Genomic DNA, 26384 nt, shown 5'->3' on the forward strand with positions numbered 1-26384 from the left:
TCCCATTGTGGAGGAAATAGCAGGACTCCGGAAGATCCCAGTGCTTCTCTCTCAACCGCCTCACTGGTATTAATAGCCAGTGGACGATGAGTTAGGGCGCTAGCTGCAGACACTTAGGAATCAAGTGTATTAATTGTCCATTTTTTCATTATTTATTATTTATGTTTATTTGCTTTTTTTAAATGATTATTTTTCATTTTATCGAGTTATTATTTTTTTATTTTTTTAATTTTCCTACTGTTTAAAACCAAAAAATATGAATAAGAAGGAAATTCAAATCACCTCACTGTATCATGCACAATTTAGTTGTACCTTAACCTTATCATGTATTTATTATAAATATGGCATTTTGGTACATTGAAAAAGCACTCAATTACTTGCAATAATTGAATAGTTACACCACTTTCAATCTCACCAGTTTAATTATAATAATTATTTTCCATAGAACTAATAATTAAATGTAACTAAACATAAAGTGACAGGATTTATGTAAATAAAGGTGATACATACATTATGTTGATACTTATTGGAAAAGGCGGAAAACTGCAATAATGTATAATAAATAAAATATATTATATTTATATTTATTTTTTTATTCCAGAGAGAGTCCACTGCTGCATCTCTGCTTGGTCTCCTCAGCAGAGGAGATGTTGGCAAGAGACCACATTCCTTACCAGCCAACCTCGCGCATCTTTGGCAGAGCCTAAAGGTAATCTAATTCTCTCTTAGATCTTATCAGTTCTTCAGTCTTTGTCGACAACTTACCTAGTAAGTAATTGGATCCAATTTCAATTTTCCTTATAAATTAATTAGTGCTCTAATGCTTTATATAGCCCTTGCTAAATTAAGAAATAACATCATAAAATATAGTTCGATCGTATTAATAGAATAATTTTATAAAAATAATTTAAAAGTCAGCTATTCAATTCAATATTTTTCAACTCTTTAATCGTTGTACTTGAATGTAATCATGCAAAATTTGAAAAAAAAAAAAAAAAAATTTAAAGTTACTAGGACTCAAACGGCATTTAAATTATTAGTTAGTATTCAATTATTTGTTAATAGAAAGTTATACCAGGGTATTATCAGGAAAAAATGGACTATCGACAATAATCTTATATTTTAATGAATTTGTTTTCAGATTGCAAACGAGCTAAATCAATCACTCGCTGCCGCTAATTCAGCTTTGAATGGTGACGACAGCGAGGCAGTAAACACAGTGAGTGTCTTTATTGATTTATAATTATTACATGAATTATTTTGATTATATTTATTCTACCTCTTGAATGTTTACCTGGCAGTTCATTATCCAGGATAATAACTTTACATGCCCGTTGGATGATAATTCTTCAATTATATTTATGATTTATTTATATAAACTACAATTCTGCATCCTCTTACACTCTAAATTTTCTAGTGGACTCATTTTTCTCCAGGTCTAATATTCTATCCAATACTTTATTTTTTTAAACCTTCAGTACTAGTCTTTTGTTTAAAGTCAGTAAGCTATCATGACCAGTAATAAGAATTGTGTTATTGAAAATTCTAACTTCAAGGTTCCTGAACAGCAGATACTTTGACTGATTAATTTTCCTTCTAAAAAATAACTAGAATATCCGGCGTTTTACCTTACCATCAGTTTCTTGTGGATTTCGGTTTTTGTTTTTTCTTATTTATTGCACATTATTACTTCTCTACATATTTAAAATAAATAAAATTAATATAAGATGTTCAAGAATGTTTTCTTTTCTGATAAGTGGCAATAGATAGTGTCATTTAATTATTTATTAATTTCAAAAATTAATTATTTAAAATATATTAAAATTATTAATACTTTAAATAACATTTTTTTCCTACATAGAACAAAAAAATTGCCTAATATTCACTCTTTAAGGACTTAATTAAGCTAAACAGTTTTTAAATACATTTTCAATTAATCCATGTTTTAATAAAATGGTGTAATTAACTATTATTATCGTGTGGTTATTATAATGTTTTGTTCTTAAATTCAAGGCCAGAATTACCTACTATAAATTACTATTACTATTTATTATAAATTACCTCAGCCTAGGGATACATGCTAGAAATAAATATCTGTTTATACAGGATAGAAAATGTTTATTATGAGTTAAGGAAAGTTATAAAGTCATAAGTGATATTATAATGCGATACAATTTAGATTATTTTCTTTTTAAAAAAATCTGACTGAATGCTCCTCCCTCTCTTATTTAATTTAATTATTGAAATTTACTTCTGTATTATATAAAAATAATTGCTTATCCAGCATATATCAAAGAAAGAAAATTATATTTGTTTTACATGTGTATGTTATTGTTAGTTTCTGCATAAGTAAATTTTATTTCCGGTATTCTTTATTGTTTTTATGTTATATATTTCTATTTTTTAAATTAATATAATTAAAGAAAAAGATGAAAAAAAGAAAGATATAAACATTATAATTAGATTAGAATATCCTAAGTAAAGCCTTCAGTCTCATAATTAACAGTTAGTAAATAACACATTTAAACTAATTGGATATCACTAAGATGAAAAAATGCACAAACAACAACCGTATACAGACTTGCCAAATAGAGATACTACATCATTCTCAACACATCTCAATGATTGAATTTAATAATAAATTAAAAAATTTCATGAAATAAAATTACTAACTTTAATGACAAAAAATAGTCGCAGGTTAAATGCAATCTAATGTTCTATATTTATCTTTCGGATCAAGGTGGCTTTTAATATGGCTGGAGTAACAATTGACATTTGATATGTCTGACCCTTGTCCTTTAGTCGATGAAAATAAACTTAACAAGGATGAATTGTTATTTATAAAGACTGATTATCTCATATCATTGTCTTTCTAATTTCTTTATTTAACTTTTATTCTGTTTTGATATTTTATGAATTTATAATGTATCAAAGTAATTTGTAAAATATAAAAATTAAAATTGTCGGGTTTCGTATTCTTTTAAATTAGTATTAGTACGTTAAAGTAGACAAAAATTTTGAAATTTTAAATTCAATAAATTATAATTATTGAATTTTATAAATTTTCTACTATGGTACGTAAATTTATTATCCACTGACTGGATCAAACTGATATTAAAACTATGGTTTCTTATAATTCTTAAAGAATGCCTTCTGTCATTAATGATAAAAAAATAAAGGAAAAAAAAGCTCTGAGTATTATTCATGAATTTAGTATGAAACATGAGTATGAAAAACAAAACAAAACAAAAAATATATACCCAAGATATGCAATGAGGAACCAACTGATATTTTTGTGAAATTCTATTTTATAAGCTACATAAATATTAAGTAGTAATCGTGACATAAATTTCTGAAGCATAAAAATTAAAAAAATGGCAACAACATTGATTTATGTCTGAGATAATTTTCTAAAATGCTAAAACTTAAAAAGAAATTAATCATTTTTATTATTTGGCAAACATTCATGTATACTCTAACATTGGAAGGTTTAAAACTTATTCAATTCATACAAGAGTCCTGTTTTATGTTTTCTCTATGAGTTAAAAATCTACCCTCTGAAACTTGAATTGGAGAGGCATCCAACTTGCCGAAGTTAAACAATATGCATGCTGGATGAATGCTTCAGCATGCTGTTTTATTTAACTATATCCAGTGATCCTGGAGTTTTATATTTGATTTTTAGAACTCTATGAAGATAATTTTATCTAGTTTTAAGAAAAAACTTGAGCATTTACATGTCTTTATTCTTTTTCATGACAACTTTATACCTGTGAAAGCGAGTTCACTACACAAATTTTTTGATAAAAGTGAAACCATTGAGTGAAAATGTACTATTTTTTAAAATAAAATTGTAGGGTATGCTGGAAAGTGAAATGATGTGGAAATGTTAAATTTGATTGGTAAAATACACCCACAAATTAGCACTACAAGTTTATAAGGACATAGATAACAAAGTAACAAATAGTTTCTTACTAAAAATTGATTATCTTTGATTAAAAACCTACTAATCAGAAAGGCTTAATTCTTGAAAGATATTCCAGGTGGCGGTCAATAAAGGTATCAAGATAGTAGAAGAAAACTATTTTGATACCTTTATTGACGACCACCCGGGCTATTTATCTGCAATTCACTTCATACGGTCAAATGCACAAACAACAACAGTATACAGACTTGCCAAATAGAGATAATACATCACTCTCAAAACAATTCAAGGATTTAATTTAATAGCAAATTAAAAAATGTCAAGAAGTAAAACTATCACCTCTACTGACAAAAAATACTCGCAGTTTAAATGCAATCTAATGTTCTATATTTATCTTTCGGATCAAGGTGGCTTTTAATATGTAATTATTTTAAATAATTACATATTAAATATTTTATATAATAATTACATATTAATGATTTTTAAAGTATTTTCTTCCAACAGAAAGGTTTAAATTTGTTGAGAATATATTTTTGTTAAAGTTTATATTTTAGTTATTAAAGAATATATTTTAGTTATATATTTTTTAAATTTATAGTTACAGTTTATTAAATTAGAATTTAGAAATGAAGGATAAGATGCTCCATGTGGTGTTTAGTAATATATTCAAAAAATAAAAAACTGATGTTTCGACCCTAATTATAGGTATTTATCAGCACTTGATTCTATGCAGAAGGCAGAGAAATGTTCTGTTAGTCCTTTCTAACCACTGCCCATTAGATTATTTATTTAATTCCAAATAATGAGTTCTAAGGAATTCATTAATAAATCATTCTTCAATTTTTTTTTGTTTGATATAAGCAAAATTTCTGTTAGTTTTTTTCTAACCATTGCCCATTAGATTATTTATTTAATTCCAAATAATGGGTTCTAAGGAATTCATTAAGAAATCATTCTTCAATTTTTTTTATTTTTTTTATTTAAGCAAAATTTTTAATTCTTTTACTGATATATGGAATATATAGAAGAAGTATTGCAATCGTGCAAAATTTCAAATTCAAGTTTTTAATGGAAATAAACATTTTGAAGTCCCCTGAGTCCTAATAACCAAGTCTTGAAAAATGGTCTGTGTAGTATAGTGTGATATATGGGAACACTAGCTCAACCAAAAGTTGTACAAAATTTAAATTATATATTGAGAGCATGGAATGGTACATTAAAATTAACCCATTGCAAATGCCACTTTATAGAATTGATTTTACACTTTTTTTTCTATTTTCCCTAAAAAAGCTCTTACAATTTTGATTAAATTCAGTTTGTTATTGTTAAACTAGACGATATTTAATATCAGTAAGGTCTTATCCTGACATATTTTAACTAGATTTAAATGCCGAACTTTCAAAAAATCTTCCTCTTTCAATAAAATCTTTGTATGGATGTTTCTCATCAACTAGTTCTCATTGTTACTAATGGATAAATATATAATATTAAAGAACTTTATGAATAACTCAGTGCGGAAAAATAGAGACAGAAGTTCGAATCAGAAAAAGCGGATACCGACCGATCTCTGCCAATTGCATTTCATTTGCGAACATAGCTTCATTATGATTTGTTAAAATGTTTTATTATTGGCAGGAATTGATATTTGTTATTCCCATCTAACCCTAAAATATGGATTTTTATAGCAACAGAAAAATAAAAGTTTTTTGTTTAAATAAAAAATCAGATACAAAAATTTCTTTCTCTACTTAGAGATTAAGTGCTGATTTTTTAAGTAACTTTAATTATTTTTTATTTTTAAAAAACAATCATATCTCATTGTTAGTAATAAAAAAAATCATAATAAAGAATTTTCCTGTTTCCATGGTTGTTATGTCAACAGTCATATTTAACTTTTACTTTGCTGTATATAAATCATACTTTCATCGTAAATAATAAAAAAAATAGCTCTTTCAAAATATTCAGAGCTAATGTTATCTCAAAGTAGGCGGTAATTGAAAGTTGTGTGATCAAGAAATGGCACCAGGTTTTTCTCTGTTGAATTATACATATTCTTATATTTTTCTCTTTATTAGACCATTAAATAATTCTAATTTTTATTCCCATGTTTTTATTTATATACATTCTCTAAATAAATAGATAAATCCTACTTTAAATATTATGACAACATATAAATTAGGTGCTTTTGTGCATTCTGTTTAAGTATTACAGAAACAGAAAAATCATTTTGAGTAACAGAAAAAAAAATTGACAATCAGATAATTTTTGGGCATAAAAAAAAAGTTTACCCAATAGCAGCTATATTTCATATTAAAAAATGTAATTTTGGCCATATTCCATCCCCTTAAAGTATATTGTAGACTATATATTAAGTATAATTTAATTCCTAATGTATAATTCATATTGACCATAACTTTTCTTTTTAATATTCTTTCATAGAGTTTCTTTTTAAATAAATAAGATGAAATTTGGGGAGGGTTTTTCCAATTGTCTGTGTAGAGTAGATGGATTGATGAATATAAAATAATCAGTTATAATGGCTGGAGCAAGGGACCGATTATGTTAATATTATTATTCAAACCTCCTTCTATTATCTTAAGAGGCTGAGTGGTCTAGATATCAAAAACATAGCTGAATGTTTGGAGGCCTAAATTGAAGGCCACAGAGAAACAATCAGAGTCAAATTTTTGTATACATAAATAAAACATAACCTATATCTATCTCTTCGACCTTATTGCATATTAGTTTCTTTGTATTACAAAGGACTTAGTAGTCCATTTTATCAAATGAGTTAACAGTTGAATAGAAAGTTTTCTTTTAATCCAAACAGATTAAAACAAAAAAAATGGGTGGGTTAGTTTTCTTCTGCATTATTCAACTGACATAGATCTACATAAATGTAAAATAATTGCATTCAAAACATGATACAATTCAATAAAACCATTCTTACACGAAGGTTAGAAAGCTTCGTCAAGTTAAAAAGGAAATAGTTTAGGATGTCCTTGTTAGTAGGAACTGAATAATAATTGAGTCAAGTACTAGGGTTAAGGGGCTGGAGAGAATTTAGATTCTTTTTTTTAGTTCCGTCCAAATACAAGAAATGGAACTAAAAGCACTAAATACTCTGTCAACAGCATTAGCAGAATACCTTAACATAGGAGTGATGCTTGAAAGATCTCTGAGCACCATCCGAATTAAGTTTAATATATGAAAATAAAGTGATTGAGGATATCTCAGTCCTTAAGAATATTATCCAACTAAGAAACTTGAGAATAATCTTCATAGAGCAAAAAAGAGCTGTCTCCCTAAACTATAATCAGATCCCTTAATATTTTTGCTGCAAGAAAGTTTGATTTTTATTATTTGTGTAATGAGTAATGGCATGTTTTTTATTTATTTAATTGTATTATTTTTTACATTAATTCAGCCAATTAAATGAGTAACTATTATGAGATGATTACATTTATTTCGTAATCTATTTCCTAAGATACTATTATAAAACCATTAGCTTATAGAAGGGGTAAATAAATTATGCTTGTCCCACCTTACAAAAAATTCAAAGTTCCAATGCTGCAGAGAACAATCATTAAGATATTTTTTTTTAACATGTATCCCTCCTATTTAAGATTTTAAAAATGACTTTGGAAATTTTAGTAATTGATAGAGGTGAAGCTCTTTTTTATAAATTATTTATTTTATAATAAATATACCTAAATAAATATTAGTTGTTTTGTTTTCTATCATTCTTCAGTCACATGACTATTAGGTTGGAGCTTATGAAATGTTGGATTTTTTTTTTACATGCATATTTCTCTTTCTGTTTTTGTTATGCCTTTGTTTTTGGCATAACCTCATTTATAGTCATACTGTCCATCGCCAGAGTCACATTTCAACGAAAGTAATTTTCTCATAAGTGTTCTTTTTTGTTATTTGTTTTGAATTTTGTACTGATATGAATTCCACGGATATTCATGTAATTTTTTGGATGTATGGCAGAAGTGCTTACAGAATATATTTTTCACATTTTCTCAACCGATTCTAACGGTTTAGATTGAACTCGGTAAATCTATGTACAATCAAATGATCTACAATATCAGCTAGATATCTACATTATCTAAATTTAAATAGTTTAACAGAGCATAAATGCCGAATTAAAAAAAATTCTTCCTCAAAAATAAATTATGTTTATTGAAAATAATTAACCACTTTGCATTGTTAATGGTGATCACAAAACTATAAATATGAACTATTAAAAAAATTGATAATTAACTTTAGGAAAAAACAATAGAGACAACAGTTTAGAGTATGAAAAATCGGAGACACCCGAGCGTGTCCGATCTCTCCCGATCGCTGTCATATGTACTTAGTAATATTTTGTTCTCTAGAGTTTTTGGCAGTAACAATTTTGATTTTTGTTATTCGCACCTCGAGAAATCCTAAAATACAAATATTTACATTAGTTGCATATCGTTGTAAGGAACACAACTATGCAATTCTTAGAGATGGAGGCGGTGGAGAGATATTAGTTTTGCACAGCGAATACGTCTGGCCCCCTATATAAGAAGTATTATTTTTACAAAATGATAATTCTCATATGTAGTATATATAGAACCATTAAAATAACGGACAGGCACACAAGCAAAAACCTTCTAAGAGAATATTTAAATATTGCTTTCTGAAATAGCTATGCATTGAAATATAAACAATTTTAGGTGAGAATTCAGGTTACAATCAAATTTATTCAATATTTATAATATTTAGTTAATCAACGAAGAATACATCATATAAAGTTTTATATTATTCAAGAAGAAACAACATAAATGCAAAATTCTTAGTGAACGAAAATTATAATATCAATATTCGATTACTATATTTCAACAGGTGTAATGAATTTCTGTCATAACTGGAAATATGCACAAAATGGTCGACGTGTTGAATAACGTTTTTTAGGGACCGCGTAGTGTTATCGAAGACAATCATGTGTTGGTGTGGGAAAACATATCTTGTATTCCACAGAAGTACTTGGCTTTTAACAGTGACCTCTTTGGCTTAAAGTTACTTCTTTGTCTGGTAGCCGGAACTGCCCCTCAAACCGAATTCGATACTCAACTGGAACATAAATAACGGTTAATTGAATAGCCCACCTAATTGTTAGTTACTCGTATATGGTTAACGAGTCTTAATCAAATAATATTTTAATACGATTATTTGATCCATAACTACATATACCTTGAAACATGGAGTAAATTATTTAATATTTAAAATTCTTGTAAACTGTTAAAACGTCTATTATTAAATTAAAAAAAAAGTTTCCATACTAGTTAGTTCCAGTGGAGTTTAATACGTGTAGGTTATAGTCCAAGACCACTGGGAAAAAAAGTTACTTCACCCCAATTTTTTATTACTATAACGAAAACTATGTATAATTACTTGTCAAAATTCATAACTCTGCCAACCATAGTTGGAGGAGGGGAGAGAATAAACAATAAAATAAAAGCCATAATCGAGCTATTTACGTTCAATAGTTCTCAATGTACAGTTTTTCAAAAAGTAATATTTTGTGAATTAATTTTGGCCAATATTATGGAAACTACTATTCCAATGAAAGAATTACAGATTCATGTTAGCTCTAAATTGAGGAGTAGTTGCAGATGCATTAAAATAATAATTTCTCGTTGTTCGAAAATACATTTGGTTTATGAAAAAGTATATCTCATGAACTATTTGACGTATATATGTCTATTAGCGCCCAAAATAAAGCTTGTTGAATGTACTATGATGTAGTTGATAACGCTTATTTTCGCAAAAGTAGCAATTTCCATGATATTCGCCAAAATTAATTCACAAAATGTTGATTTTTCATTATTTGGGAAAAACAAAAAAGATTGGTTTTTCGGTGAAACTTGTATCTAGAGAACTATTGAACATTAAGAACTCTATTAGAGCTCATATTTTATAATATGTACTCTTCTGCAAATAATTTGCAATGAAGTTTTTTAGGGCTGTAAGTAGTTTTGGGGATGTGGAGCTTCGAATGAAAAAAGAGCCAAACGTTTAGATGTTTTCTCTAATAGAATAAACTTTATGGGGGCGTACACCTTAAATATTTCAATATTTACTTTTTAAGTAATTCACAGTATTCTTTGTATAGTCTAAGTAAAAATGTTTCCTCTTTTCTACTTAAAATAATGCTAGACCGAACCCAAAAATATTTTTTTGTAACTTCTGAACTGCCGCCATTTTCATTACCCCTTATTGGGTTGGTAGTCATCAAATTTGACTCATAACTGGCCACCGTTTTCATTAAAGTAATCAAATATTGGGGTGAAATAACTTATTCTCCTCTTGGGCTTTAAGACTATCTCTAGAGACAGATTTTTGTATATTAAAAAAATCCAAAATTTTCAAAATCTTGCAATAAAACCCTTAGTAGTTTCGAAAATATGGAGCTCCGAATGAAAAATTAATTTTTTATAACTTCCAGATGGAGCGCGGTAAGGCACTATGCTACTGACTCCAAATCAAGCTGGGCCGATAATTATTTCCTGTTACACAGTAGCCATGACTCAACCCTGTAGGTTATGGAGCCCTCCTGAGGTACACTCGGACTCATAGGGTACCCTTAAATGGTGAAAAAATCTGGCGGTTAAGCGAGATCTTGAAAAAATAACCTTCTTGTTAAACATTTGTTTTAAAAACAGTGCTACCTTACAAAATTCTGAACCTATGGCCGTAGGGATTCACATTATTATTATAAGTTCTAAACAGCCGCCATTTTTTGTCCCCTCTAACCATGGTAGGCAGAGTCATCAATTTTTACTCATAACTGTATACAGTTTTCATTAAAGTCATAAAAAATTAGGGTGAAATAACTTCCTTTTTTCTCCTCTTGGGCTATTAGGTCATATTTGTGTTTACTGGATATCGATACCCCGACCATATCCACTACAAAATACCCTGTCATCGTAGGAAGACTAACTACCACGGAGACCATTAGTAAGAACAATAGGATGGCGAGGCTAGACAGAACTGGGAGGGGAGCAGAGAGACTATTCTGGGCCGGACTCTTGGTCGAGGGCCAATTCCTGAAGCAGTGATCCCCCGAGGGGGCCGCGGAGTAGAGGATGTCCTTCCTGGCGCCCAGCAAGAGTTCGACAACTATCAGTCAGGGCTGGATCTCGTCGAGCGGGATCCAGAGGAGTCGCAGCGAAGTGGTCATCAGCAGGGGCTTCAAGCCCAGCGACACCAGGAACCCGGTCAAGACCAAGTTCCTCACCGACCTCTCGCAGAAGATCTGGGGTCGATCCTTGGTAAGTAGCTTTGACCTCTCTGGCAGCTCTCATAATCGATAATAGAACTCGATCCTATAAATAATTACCATCTGATCGGGTTTAATTACACCAGGGGCGATCCTTCCTCTTTAGCCTTCATGTACTTGGATTGCGGGCACAGTGGTATTGGACCATATTCCAAAATGGAGGCAGCTGTGGTATACAAACAGTAGCAAGGTAAAACAATAACGATATTTCTGTTCCACCAACTAGTCTTCCCTATTTTCAAAATCTTGTGCTATATAATTCGATCATTTCTGCCTGTCTATTAGCAAAATGGATCTCAGGTTAATGCAGAACGATTTTTCTTATATTTTGGAACAAGAAGATCTCATAAATAAATTGTCCTAATACTCCAAAATTGGAAAACTCATATTTAGTTTAAACATTTTTCAACATATATAATCTTTCCATAGGACCCACAGTTGATATTAAATATATCGCCACTTTAATGCATTAATAGTTCATAATCTTAATAATAAGGAGCGATGTGGCTTTGATAGTGACACAACATAAAATATATATTTTTTAAATATTTTGGATTGCAAGTATTCCAATGATAGTACCATAAGCCCGAGTTAATTTTTAGTATTTAGGGTAACTTGGTGTCAAACGACCATATTATAATATGATGGAAACTGAGAAATATAAACAATAACGATGTTCTTGAATGTCTGGAAAGATCTTCCATATTTTCAAAAATACTGTCAGCATTTACATGCTTATTCTACTATATAATCTTTGACTATATAATTCGAAATATTTCTGTAAAGTGGAACTACACAGAAGGTTTATGCTTACGTTTTAGAATAAGAAATCCTCAGAAATAAATTCAACCTTGAAAAACTCATATTTAGTTAAAAATTTTCCATAAATATCGCTGCTTTAGATAGTGGAACATCTGACAAAGAATAGATTTAAATTTTAATTTAGACGTCTTCAAAAGATATTACCGCAGACAAAGATTACTATCTTTACTGAGGTCGTCTTCCATACTCTTATAAAAAAAATTAGGCTTGTTAAAAATTAACTCCAGTCTGCGGTGAAACTTTTTGAATACCTCGAACACAAAATAGAATAGAAAAAAACTTTTGGCCAGATATGCCAATATTTACAAGGAATTATAAGGCGCGGGTAGCCCCGGTGTAAGGCGCGTGGCTACTAACTCTAAGGTCCCGAGTTCGAATCCGGGTGGGCTGAAAATTGTTTTCTGGTACACTATAGCCGTGAGTCAACTCCTGTGGGTTCTGGAGCCCTCCTGGGGTTCACCCAGCCTCTTAAATTGGGTAAAAATCTGGCGGTCGAACGTGATTCTGACCAAATCAGCTCCTTGCACAACCGTTGGTCTAGTAACAGTACTGAACCCCTGACCCTTCATGGGTTGTAGTGGTACAGATTTTAATTTTTTTTAATGCCACTATTTAAATATAGAAACGATATAACTTTTTTATTAAACCAACAATGAATATTAAAAATATCGCTTGGCTTTAATAGTAGAACGAATAAAAAAAAAATATTTTATTTTCATTTTGTATGACGCCATTTTGAGATAAATATACGCTAGATTTATCTACCTAGTTGGAGTGTTATTTTAATTTATTTCGTTTTTTAAATTTTTTTTTCTTTATTTAAGCAATTATCTTTTATGAGTTACATTCCTTATCGTTCTTGTGCAGTACCTAATTGCAAAAATATTACTATAAAGACTCCACAAGTTGTTTATCCAAATGCGAAAAGATATCAAATATTTGGTTAAAGCTGCTTAAAAGGGATCCAAAATTATCATCGAATCTAAATAATAAATTATATTTTTGTGAAGATCATTCCGATGTAAGTATAATGCGAGATACAAATTGTAAGTTCATTAGAGGTTATTTGTATACTGAAAGACTACTTAAAGTATCTAAATATGTAATGATTTTGTCTTTCAGTTCTATCTGGTATTCCATGGTGGTTTTTGAAAAAAAAAATAATGAAAATTATTTTAACAGAAAAATACGTTATAATTTTAAAGCATCCAAAAAAGTGTGAATCGCTCAATCAGTGCTGTTTGTTTATGTCTAAATGACGTCACATTTGAAACCGTCATGGCAGCTAGCGTTTCCCATCTTTTGTAAGATTAAAAATCTTAGTTTTTAAATATAATTTCTTGCACTTATACTAATTGAAACATGTATGATTGGGTTTCTGAATTGATTGGGAATAATACTGACATTATTTCAATTTTTTTTCCACGTCGTCAAATACCCTATTCAAAAACTTTAACTCTATCAAAATAGAGAAAGAAATTTCCACCTCTGGTACTTACTATCTTTGGAATACGACCAATAGAAAATATAAATTTAATTCTTTTCAAGTTGTGCCACTATCAAAACAATGATACGATCTGATAACCGAAACGTCTTTGTATTCATATTTCAATTAGTGTATTGTATTATTTTGAAACCTTTATCGTATTGCGATTATCTGTTTAATAAAGATGTAAAATTTTGATGTAAAACTGCTTTACCGACGTTCTGCTACTCAAGAAAAGAATTATACGGTGATAAATTGACTTTTTGACGTGAGATGAAACAGAAGTGATGGGTTTCTTAAGTCAATAGCAAGAAAACTTATACTTTTTAATAGGAGAGTAAGAGTTTACAATAGTTCAACAATCCCGGAAGCGTCGGTGCAATTGAGTGACGTCTTTAAGCTTTTACTCAACTGTTACAACAAAAAACTTTTCCTGCTAATATTGACTTGGTTGGAAAATGTTTGGTTGTTCCATTCTAATTATTTATATATGGTAAACATAAAGAAATTTCCATTAGAACGATTTCAATAAGGTAAACGTCGTTTGAGTATTTAATACAAACTTGTGAAAACTATAACTTTAATTTTTGTTTGTTTTGTAAATTTTACTTTATTGAAACATTTTGCAATTTTTATATCAAAATTGACCTTAAGGAATTTTATATTCAGTTAATAATAGTTTTGAAGGAAAACATAAAAATTATACAAATATGATTTTTATATAATTAATTTCATGTATTTTTCAAGTTTAGTATTTATTTCTCTGCGAAATAATTAAAACTAAGGGATTAGAAATGTAATAAGATAATATAAGGAATAAAAATTACTTCTTTTTAACAATCTCGGTGAGGAAGATATGCTTTTTTAATAATTTATTTATTATATAATTCTTTATTTAATGATAAAAATGTGTATTTTCTATTTGTAGTAAAAATTATTGTTCTATATTTTTTAGTTTATCGGTTCTGAGAGAACAAGATACACAAAAAAACTGTCTTCGGCCGAGTTTGCTAGAATTTCGAAATTAAATTTAGTGTAATTTCCTCTGGGAAATTTGAATGACTTTTTGCTGATCTTATAGTTTTCTAAACTCTGCCCCTGTTACATTAAAGATTGAGTTTAAAATGTCATTTATACATTTGTTTCATGTTCAGTTTTATTGTTATAAGTTACCTGGTTTAGCAAAATTACACTCAAATGTATGTCATGTATGTACTCATACATTCACAATTTCTAAATATTTCTGGAAAACTTTATCCATAAATTTTTGCGGTCTATAATATTTATAATTTTAGCCGTCCTCACTCGACTATGGACTCCATAGAAGTTTCACTGATCCTAAAAAGCTATTTAACAAAAATTCAGGACTGGTCTAAACTTTGGAAAATCAAACTAAATAACTAAAAAGTCCAGCACATAACATTCACACTCCGTCTTAACACATCTACCCTAGTATACATAGACAGCAAGCAGATTTCGCAAACTAATTCAGTAAAATATTTAGGACTGACTATGGATAGAGGGTTGGCTCGGGGGTCCTCATGTGAAGTAGGCACGGCTTATGTTAAGTAAGCACCTAAAAGCTAGTAATGGAGCTTTTAGGTGCTTATAAAAAGCTAAAAGCTTATTTCACAGATGGTCCGCCCCAAAATTGAAACAGCGATTACCCACAGCTACTTACTGAAACCCATTTGGACACATGCTTCACAAATTTACGGCACAGCCACAAAAACATACATAAACGAACTGCCAACAGATTACGCGATCTCCATGGTACGTCAGTAACAGAACTGGCAGTGTCTGTACACAGAATTACACATACGTAGTGTACAAGACCACATTAAAACATCATACAAGACATTTCATGACAAGCTCGACCACAACACTAATAAACTAGAGATGAGATAGTTAAATCAAGCAGTATTTAAAAAGCACCTGAAATTGAAAAACGGCATGAAACCCTCCACTCTCGCCCTCCGTGGTAGCCTTACTTATCTGACTTTTTAAACAGACAATTATAGCGAGTAGGTTGGTCGATGTACGACATGTAACAATCTCACAAGAGGAGATCATAGCACAAAAAAGGCAATCCTTCCTCGCCGGACCCGCCCCGCTATGACCCACGGGAAGCGACGGTCCTATTTTTGAAACATTTGCTTAAAACGGGAAAAGGAAATTTTAAGACAGTTAAATCGAGGTATATTTAAAAAGCGCCTGAAATTGAAAAAGGGCATGAAATAAAGGTATGGCTTCTATGAACATTCTCAACAATAAGTACCGATGACTAAAAAAGATCAGGATGAAAGATCTCTTTAGCTAACTAATGAAGTCAATTAAAGCCTCAAGAAAGTACCAATGGGTACCGTGCCATGCCACTCAGGTCATTCCCCCCTCCTATTATGTAAGACATCACATTTGCTTGTTATCAATCTTAAGACAGGTGTGAATCAATAAGTAAAGTAAAAAAACAAGTTGAAATGAGTCATTGTTATTTTTATGTTCGATTTTGGCATTCATCATTGGTCCAGGTCATCGTAACCTCTGTCCCTGAAGTATTTTTATTTCTCCATTATTAACAGAATGTAAATCGGGTTTAAAAGAAACCCTCTGTTCTAGAGGTTCGTTATCGTGGATTTGAGCCTCAACTAAATTTAACCTATAAAACTTGGCATTTAATATCAGGATTCAGAAATGAGCCAAATAGCGTAAAAGAGTAATTAGTCTAGAAAACGACGATGGGCCGAGAAAACCCCTTTGAGCTCAGTTGGTGGTTGGTGCGAAGTGGTTTGGTTATAGTTTCGGATCTGGATTGAAACGCCAAAACAGAGCTGTTGTTTAATAAATGTCCGACTTTAGAACCATGACTCAACGCTGTCGAGGCCATTCGGAAACCCCTGGGACCAAAGTAAGAACTGTTATCGATATTATTTCATATTTTGACGCCCAAACCTAAGACTCGCTTTATGCAATCGCTGGTGGGAAACCTTGATGAATTTGACTCCGTGTCAAAAATAAATGTATTTTTACTTAAATCTTCCACTGCCAAGTAGCAGTGGCATCGGGTTCTCAATGTGTTGATAATCATTTTATAACATTTAACAATTACACTATTTAATGTCGTATAAACAATCAACTGTATGAGAAATCATTGTCTTCCTTTTACAGGCTTAGAAATGACTTATCTACTATTTATAAATGTTTGTTATTTATTAATTTGAATACAATTATAATAAGAATATTATTATAAAATAACAAACTAAGCTTCATGTGTATCAATTAGCATTTTACATGTAGCGAAACCAGCTCTTAACACGCCATGATTGCTATGGTAGTTAATGTTCTAATATAATATGTTAATAGTGTAAATACATTAACTTATTTATCATTTATAAATTTATACTTTTTTTGCTGTGAAGGAAGCAGTAAAAAAAAAAAAATTGTATTACATTATTCTGAATTAGAGTGAGGTAAACAGGGAAATGTTTTTAAACAAATAGGTAGAAAATTCTTAGCTAAAACCTATTTGGAGAGACTTTTAGCCTACTAAACGACGGAAAATATTGTTTTTCGGAAAATCATGAATTTTTCTATTTTACTATCATACTATACTATACTACCTGCTATCATCGATTTGAGTTTTACTTAATATTTACAAGATGCCAAAAAATTTAATTTCACATCACACTTCCGAAGAAATCGGTAGCCAGATCTATACTATGTTTTTTCCGTGAGAAAAACAATGTATTAGTTTTATTCTATTCAGGAGAGAACTGGGCAATGTTATAATAAAAATATGTATATATTTGTTTTTTAATAATCTTTTTTTATTTACAAATATAAATTTTAAAATTATATTTTAATACTGGATTTTCTTTTTAGGAAGTTTGGTTATATTATTTTTTTTCTTTGTTATATGTTGATAATTTAATAATAATTTATTCTTTTAAGATTAAATGTTTACTACTAGTATCCTCCTAATTACCATTATAATTAAATCAAGACTTCCTCATTTCATGATAGGCTGAAATATTATAAAAAATATAGAATTTTTAATAACATTATAAAACGAAGTCACTTTAATAATAATTACATATTTGAACAATTAATATATATTAATGTTTGTTTGATAGTTTCTGAGACATCTGTACGTCTAATAATTCCTGAGATATATTCATAATAATTCATAAATCAAAAATATCCGAACAACTAGAAATTAACATTTTGTCGAATATCATGAAAACTAGTTCTCCTACGAAGATAAACGTTATGAACTACTTTTTAGTAAATTTAACGAACTTTAATTTGAGTGCTGGCAGATCTCTGTACGTCTTATGGTTTTTGAAATATATTTTTTCATAAATTAAAAATTATATTCGAACAATTAGAAATCAACATTTTGTGAATTTATTTTGTCTTGTGCTTTTTAAAAAGCTATATCTCGAATACTATTGAACGTAAATAGCTCTATTAGTGTTCATATTTTAACAAATTTACTCTACTTTAATTGATGTTATATTAGGTTTTCTAGTGTTGTAGGTAGTTTAAAAGATATGGAGCTCTGAATAAAAAATTAATTTTTTTTAACGTTTTGAAACAGGCGCCATTTTTTATTCTCCTTACTATACTTGGTAGACTTATAAATTTTGCCTAGTAATTATACCTAGTTTTCATTAAAGTGATCAAAATTGGGGTGAAATAGCCGAATTTTTTTCACCCGGGCTCTTGTACTATATTTGCTGACCAAAATAGATCTTTGAAATTAGCCATGATACACGGCTAAGTGAATCTATTATTAAGCTGGGACCTTCACAGCTTGTTATATCATTTGCTCTTAATGTTAGCTAATTAATGTAAGTCCCTAAGGCAAGGCTGCTTTTCTCCAGTCCATTATGATCTTTGGCGTGGGACCAGTTGGCAAATCAGTCTAGTTTACTCTAGGCAGGTGCTAACAGGTCTCGAGGGGAGTACTCCGCATACCGCTGCATCAAGATTTTAGCCTGCCCCATTAATTTAAAGAAAAAAATTGTTAATTTAAAAGGAAATTTTTTGGCGCCCACTTGGTAAAGAATTTCAGACATTTCAATTTATTTATTTGTGTGGGATTTTTTTGTGGCAGATTTAGCCAGGACGAATTTTTTCTGGAGGGCCTAGATTTTTTAGGATAAAAAATAAAACGCAACAAAGTACAAACCTTTTTCGTTGGAATGTGATAAGATTTAGAAAAATAAATCAATTTCTTCTTGTAAATTACATTCCATAAAAAAATGATGAACTAACCGGAGAATTTATAGTCTACACAACGCTGAATTGAGGAAACTACCCCCGGTAAATACAATTCATGTTATAGCATTTCTGTGAACAAGATGGGTATGTAATGTTAAAGTCACCTCAAATTGACGATGTCTTTCTGAAGCTTTAAGAAAGAACAAAACAAGTTGGCTGGGATTATAAGCATTTATTTTTCTTAACTAACAATTGGAAACATAAACTAAAAGCTTTATAAATAAAATAAAGAACAAAAATTAAAATAAAACTCCAAAAGGGCGGAGAGGATGTTTTCAAGTCCAATTGTTCAAACGTTGGTGGGCCCACGTCTATACGGTGAAGATATCTGGTGAAGTACCCAAAGGCGACTGGGCGACTGATATAAATCCGTTGAAAGTTGTCGTGTTGCAAGGTAGAATAATCTCTACAGGTTATTTCTGCAGTTAAATATTTACCATACATGTAATAAATACAGCTAAGAAGGATCTTTTAAAATAAAATCCCACTCCCAACGAAAATGCAAATGTAAATAAATGAAAACCAACGTATGTTAACAAATATTTAGTAATTAATATTAAATATCGGGTTAACATGTAAGGTTGTGGGATTTAATAACGAACAACTGGTAAACATCTGAGGAGTTTGTAAGAATAGTGTTTACACTTAGCTTACGGGTCGAAAGAACATTCATGTTTTGCATTGCAGAGAAGCCTGTATGTATCCCAACAACATTAATATTAATATTAAATAACAATAATATTAAACAACATTAATTCTCCTAACCTCATGATAGGCACTGTAAACTATTTTTATAGTCACCATTGGTTTACAATATATTTTAACTTTTATTTCACAATGGTAAACTGAGGTCCTAACACATGGTAAAGTACATTTTTTAACCCATAGGTATTTTTGGCTATGAAATATCTTCCTAGAAATTTAATAAATTAATTACATTATTAGTAATATTTTAAACTAAATATTATGCGAAGTTCTTTATTTTAAAAAGTTAATATTTTGTTCATTTAACCTTTTTTAAATATAAAAAATTCATGATTTTTTTATCTATCTGCTTGATTTTTTTAACATTTTCCAATTTAAATTAATAAAACAATATCTTGCATAATCAGATTAAAATTAATAAAATATTTTCAGTTTATTGTCGTTTCGACCAAAAAAAAGCTTATTTTAAAATGTAATTTAAATATTTTTTATCTTAAAAAATTATCAGATTAAAAATTAAATTTAATGATATTTGTCCAATACAATAAAAATTAATTTAAAGTAATTAACAACAAGCCGTTGGTTAACATTTTTAAACGATAATATAGTTATTATGACGTTATAAACATTAGATTGTTTATATCTAAAGAAAATATCGTATTAAACAAAAACAAAAAAAAAGTCATTTTTTTCTTCAGTTGTAATTTTTTTTTCTCGGTATTTTTGTACTCTGGAATTAAAAATAAAGACCACAAATTTTTTTTAAAACCTCTTTTTAAACTTAGGGGCATCTTTAATGTTGGGGTAGTTAAGTTGTATCTAAAAATTATCATAATAGATTTTTTAGTTTAGGCAATAAATATTATATTAAATTTATTATCAGAATAAAAACACGTAATTGGATAGGGTAATAAAAATTTGATTAAAATAAAATTTTTGTGTTAAGGTTTAAGTGTCAAACAATAAGCTTTTGTTGTAAAAAAGGTTATGCATCACGTTTTGGCTTGAACACGTCTACATGATCTCGCCAACTCTATCTGCCAACTGATTGAAATAAATATGACTAATATATGTAAACATATAATAAAATGACTCGAGGTTAAATTTAAAAAATACAAATCAGAATTAATTTATTAATTAAACCATATTTTCAATTATTTTTATTTTTTGTTCAATTCGTGGGTTTATTGAGTTTATGAACCATTGTGATTTATAAAATGTTGTTATTTGACTGCTTATTCATATTTCTTAAGAATCCATTCGTTGTCTTACCTTGTTTTGACAAGGCTGTAACTAACAAAATTGTCAACAATGCTTCAAAAATTACTCCCAACAAAGCTGTTAAGATATAAGATATAAATAATTAATAATAAAAATAAATGTTAATTTAATTTAGGTCTTCAGTAAAATTTAAAGTTCTATTTATATTTCCTGTTCCTTTTTATCGTTTTATTTTTTAATAAGTTATAAGCACTAACAAAGTTTTTATTTATTATGCATTTCATATATGGAGATCTGATAGAATGAGAATTGAAGTAATTAACTTCTTCAAACGATCAATATTTACGAAATATCGTTCTAGTTATTGCAAAACCAATCTTTATAAGTTATAAAATGAAAGTTTTTGTTATCATTCGATATTTAAATTAAAATTTCATTTTTTTAATAGAGTAAAGTTTATCCAATTTTAGTCTCAAAACTATTTTTATTTCTTTATAAGTTCGACGTTTCGGCCTACTCCGCAATCTTCAAGGATAATCTATCACAAACAGTTCTTATTATACATATGATTTTTAACAATTTTAAACAAATAACAATATTATTAATAAATTATCATACCTTAAATATAATTTTAAAACTACATCAATTTTAAAAAAACTTTATGCAAGCTATTTGCCCAGGTCATTAATTTCAGTCCACAATTACCCTATGAGACATAAAAATATTAGGGCATCATATAAATTTATTAATAAGCAATCCTTAGCTTATGTCTAATTACCTATTCTGTCAATTATTCATATTAAATTAAAAATTAAAACTTTTAATCAAAGTTGATTTTCACTGTTATAAATTATCACAATATTTGTAACCTTCCTCACACTCAGGTCAAACATTTAATTTATTTATTTCAACTATATTTTGAATAAATTTCCTATTTATTTTATTATTAAAATTCATATCAAGGTTAATTATAATTATCAACATTAATTTTGTCCAATATTTTACATAAATTAATTTTACTTAAAATCTCTGCATAGTGTTGGTTCAGATTTTTATGTCTGTTTTAAAATTCACTATATAATTAATGTTTTCTGATATGAAAATGGACACAAGTATTTTTTATTTTGAATGTATTATTTTCTTTATGTAAAATCATCGTATTTTCAAAATCAAATATGTGCTGTTTTATTGGGATCCTCCTTTTTTTAAAAAATAATAATAAAGAAATATAAATTTAAAAGAATAAAATTTACTTTATTTAAACAATAATAACCAGTCTCAAGAAGGTGTAAAGATTATATTTAAAACAACATTTATTTGTTAAAATGTAAATTTATAAATATAAATATAATCTTTTTTTTATTGACCAATATAATTTGTTGTATAAGTTACACAATATGTTTTGTTATTTTAATCAGTTCTAAATTATGCAGCATTTATAAAATAATAGTTTTTCCGGATGATTGTGTTTTAATATCATCTATAATTATTATCATTGCTGTTTTATGTCTCGTTGTTCGACGTTAGAATGATTTTATGCAGGAGGCTGTGGTAACGCTCCAGATATAGAAGCTTCGGTGTTTGCTATTCTTCAACTTCAACTGGCTTATTTTAGAATTTTTACTGCCCGTCGAAAACAACAGATTTCGTACGTAGTTTTCGACTATCTTGGGTCTTTCGAATTAAATACAAAACCGTATACTCTTAAAATTTAAAGTTTGTTTTTAAATTTAATTTAGATCTTCTTCATTAAAATTTAAAGCTTTAAAATTAATTTTTTATATAAGTTATAAGCACTAACAAAGTTTTTTTAAATTATGCATTTCATATATGGAGAACGGGTAGAATGAGAATGGAGTAAGTAAATTTTAATTTTTTGTGAACTTACATGAATGATAAATGTATAATGTACCTAATTCTTGTACATAAATAATACATGTGCATAGTATATACATAAATAATATATCTACATATATCATTCATCATATTTCAGTAAATAATCCAGAATATTTCAATGAATTGAAAGACTTTGGGCAAGAATTCGAAGACAACTAAATTTGTTTACAAAATGCTCCTCTGTTTCTGTGTAAAACCATTTATTGTGTTAGTTGTATAATAATATAATTCAAAAATATTTGTTTTATAATATTATGGGGTACGATCTATATAAAACATTTAATAAGAATGGTATAATTTTTCGAAGCTGGTCTACTGAAAAATTTCATCATGCAACTTATCAGATTCTAGCCTCGAGCCCTTCAATTCAATATAAAATATGTTAAGATGTTATTTCATATAAAACTAATGTACTTAATTATGATATTAAATATTAAAAAAAGTATCGCTACAACCGTTACTAGACCAACGGTTGTGCAAGATGGTGATTTGATCAGAATCACACCCGAGATTTCTTCCCAATTAAGGGTGTACACTTTGTGGGGCTGAGTGGATTCTATAAGTCGTAATAAATTATTACATTAATATTAATAAATAGGTAATTCTAATTTAACTAATTATATGATATTACAGCATCATTCTGTTGTTAAAGTTATTTTATTAACAAAGCCGCGAGCCGTGGGTACCCAAAGACACCTCCTTCGACCCTGTGTTTCATTAATTGAGTTTTATTGAGATAACTGAGTCAGATAACTTAAAACAAATAAATAAAAATACATTTCATGAGCTAAAAAAAAAAATAAGCGATTTCACATTATGTTGTCACGAATTTATTTTATTCATATATTGCATTCTAAGAAAATTTAATGTATATTTTAGCGGCGAACAATCGTTTTTACTGCCATAAAATTTAGGAAGATGTCTTTTTTTTTCTATAAAAAACGTGGATGATTCATTTTTACCTCAATAAACTATCTGCAAAAATGTATTCATCTTATTTTCTCTGTAAAACCATAGATTCAACAGAATAGTGTAGTATTAATGAGGTATATGAAAGTTCGTTCCATTAGCTAAATTATTTAATTTAAAATAAAAATTTAGATTGTAGAGGTTAGAGGAATAAATGAATGGTCTAAATTGTATGTCGTTTTAGAATGGGAAGAAATGATTTCCCGCGTGTCTTCTTCCCAAAAAAGGAATTCCAAAGAAGAAGTCTGAAGCAATAAGAACAAGATAGACATATTTTCATAATTTTTGTATGTAATGTCCTTTAAAGTCGTATCCGACCTTGTTATGCGTGGGATATTGCGATACTCCTTTCGATTTAGCACTTTAACTACAGTGTAATATAGGCTAAAAAGCATAGTTAAACCATGAGTATCGTATAGATAGTATCGAGACTTTCCATACTCAAAAACATTTATGATAAAAAAAAGATCAAATTATAGAAGTATTGCTATTCCCGATACGCTTATCGTAAGTACGACTTGTTCTGACCGAATCCTAAAAAAGTTTAAAGCCTGATCCACAAGTTTGCCACTTTCTGACTTACAAAAGCTTGGTAAACAAGTACGGACATTTGTCTATATACTCTTGCTTGTTCCAGAGAGCCAATCATAGTGGATTTACTTTACCTTATTACCTTAATTAAAAAAAAGAAACAAAATAAAGATAGGCAGTATGGAAGGAGACATAAATATCTCGAAAGCCTGATTCATAAGATTACCATTTTCCGACTTATAAAAGCTTGGTAAACAAAGAAAAGAACAGATGTCGGTATCCACATACTCTTGCTTGTTCCAGAGAGGCAATCATAGTGAATTTACTTTACCTTATTGAGGTAAGGAGACATAAATATCTGGAAAGTAGGTAGTAAGTAATTGATAACCTATAAATTTAACGTTCATTTCTAGAATTTTTATCCGTTACTATTAATTACCCGTTAATTTAATTATCCAGGTATATAATGTAATACATGTATATTTGTGTTATGTTAAATAAAAAATACATCACTGAAATTAATTTACATAATTTTAAACAATTTATTTACATCCAATTGAAAGAATTTTAATGTTTGCCATCTTAAACTAAAGATAATTATTAATTCCCAAGCTTCGAAGAATTCTTTAAGTATTAAAATACAGATAGCTTACATATTTATCTGTTGACAGTAATAAAATAATACTAACTGAGCACAAACATGTGGATGCAGCACAAGTGCCCTTTGATTTGTTACCAAAAACATATATTCAACGTGTTGGCCACAAATTCAACCAAAACAGCCAAAATTAAATAAAACATCTATACGCTTGCACATGAGCCAACTTGCCATAGTTTGGCAAATGTGTAGCAGCAGCTATAGGCCCGAATAAATTTAGGATTATTGGTATTAGTTGATCCTAGCATGATCAACCATCTAACAAAACGTCTCTAGTTATGTGTAATGTACATCCGTGGGCCCGTATATGTTTTGCTCATCAGTTTCTTATATGTGTGGTTTTCCTTTGAGGGTATGACCCACAGAAGTCGAAGACTACATTGAGGCCCCTTCTTGAATGCATTCATAGCTACTTCCACTTTAATACTTGTTAGTACAGACCCCGTAGAGCACTACCGTATATCATTGGCTCAGTTCCACATCTGCTTGCCAAGGATTCCCACTCCCACGCTTGTTTGTTTCTCTCATCTCAGATATAAATTAACCAATCCCGTACTGACCTTATAAAATTCCCACCCAGTGAGCATACGAATAATTAATAATAGTTTTCGGAAGGCAATTATGTTTTATGAAAAGAATTTTCTAAGGTCCGAGCATCAGGCACCCTTTTGGGGCTAAAACAATTTGCTGCACAATTATGAAAAGTATGTATAATTAATAGTCAAAACTGATGAGTCTACCAAGTTTAGGTTAGGGGAATAAAAAATGGTGGCTGTTTCAAAATCTTAAAAAAACATTAATTTTTCATTCGGAGCTCTATATCTTAAAAACTACCAACAATACTAGAAAATATAAAAGAACATTATTTAAAGGTTAGTAAATTTGCTGTAATATGAGCCCTATACATAGAGTTATTTGTGTCCAATAGTTCTCGAGATAAGGCTTTTTAAAAAGCAACATTTTTTAAAAATCTACTGAAAGATTAGTAATTAGTTAATTTATTTTGAGAAATCTATATCTCAGGAACTATATGACGTACTAATGTCTATTAGCACTCAAATTAAAGCTAGTTTAACGTACTATAAAGTAGTTTATGACCTTTACCTTCGTAGGAATAGTAGTTTTCATGATATTTCCTAAAATAAATTGATTCGGACAATAAGTTCGAGTTTTGAGAAACTTTATTTCAGAAACCATAGGACGTACAGATGTCTGTCAGTACTCAAATTAAAACATCGATCGTCATTTTTTATTCCAGTGACTTTAAAAGGTATTTTTCTAGGCCAATAGACATGATTATTTCATATGCCCAAACCTTATGAAAAAGTCAACTTTTTGTCGCGGTTTCCCGAACTGTATGTAGGAGGTCCTTAATTAATTTGTATTTATGGATACTAATTTGCTCAATCTCGCCTTTTACTTAAAATGTTTCTATTGTAGCATTACAGTATCTTTTTTTTTTTTTCCGAACCCTCTGAAACTAAGAATTGAATTACTTTGAAAAAGAAAAGTAATTCGTGTTGTGTCTTACCTTTTACTACCTTTGGTATTTTAAGGTTACCTGTTATGT

At 29.1% G+C, this 26384-nt stretch overlaps 1 protein-coding gene across 6 annotated transcripts in view; it reads left to right on the top strand.

Moving 5' to 3' along the window:
• Positions 1-26384, top strand: part of LOC106685612 (uncharacterized) — a 62897-nt gene that overhangs the window by 3289 nt on the left and 33224 nt on the right. The window contains exons 3-4 of one of the 6 annotated variants that reach the window (XM_014428394.3): positions 602-709; positions 1142-1219. In XM_014428394.3, coding sequence (XP_014283880.2) covers positions 602-709; positions 1142-1219 — 186 coding nt within the window. Of the gene's footprint in view, positions 1-601; positions 769-955; positions 1040-1141; positions 1220-11004; positions 11236-11299; positions 11434-16340; positions 16457-26384 lie in introns of those variants that run through there. The other 5 variants (XM_067052830.1, XM_067052828.1, XM_014428396.3 and 2 more) reach the window with 5 other exon arrangements.

The sequence above is a fragment of the Halyomorpha halys genome, unplaced genomic scaffold (genome assembly GCF_000696795.3).
Source record: "Halyomorpha halys isolate HHAL.00 unplaced genomic scaffold, Hhal_1.1 Scaffold717.1, whole genome shotgun sequence".
NCBI lineage: Eukaryota > Metazoa > Arthropoda > Insecta > Hemiptera > Pentatomidae > Halyomorpha > Halyomorpha halys.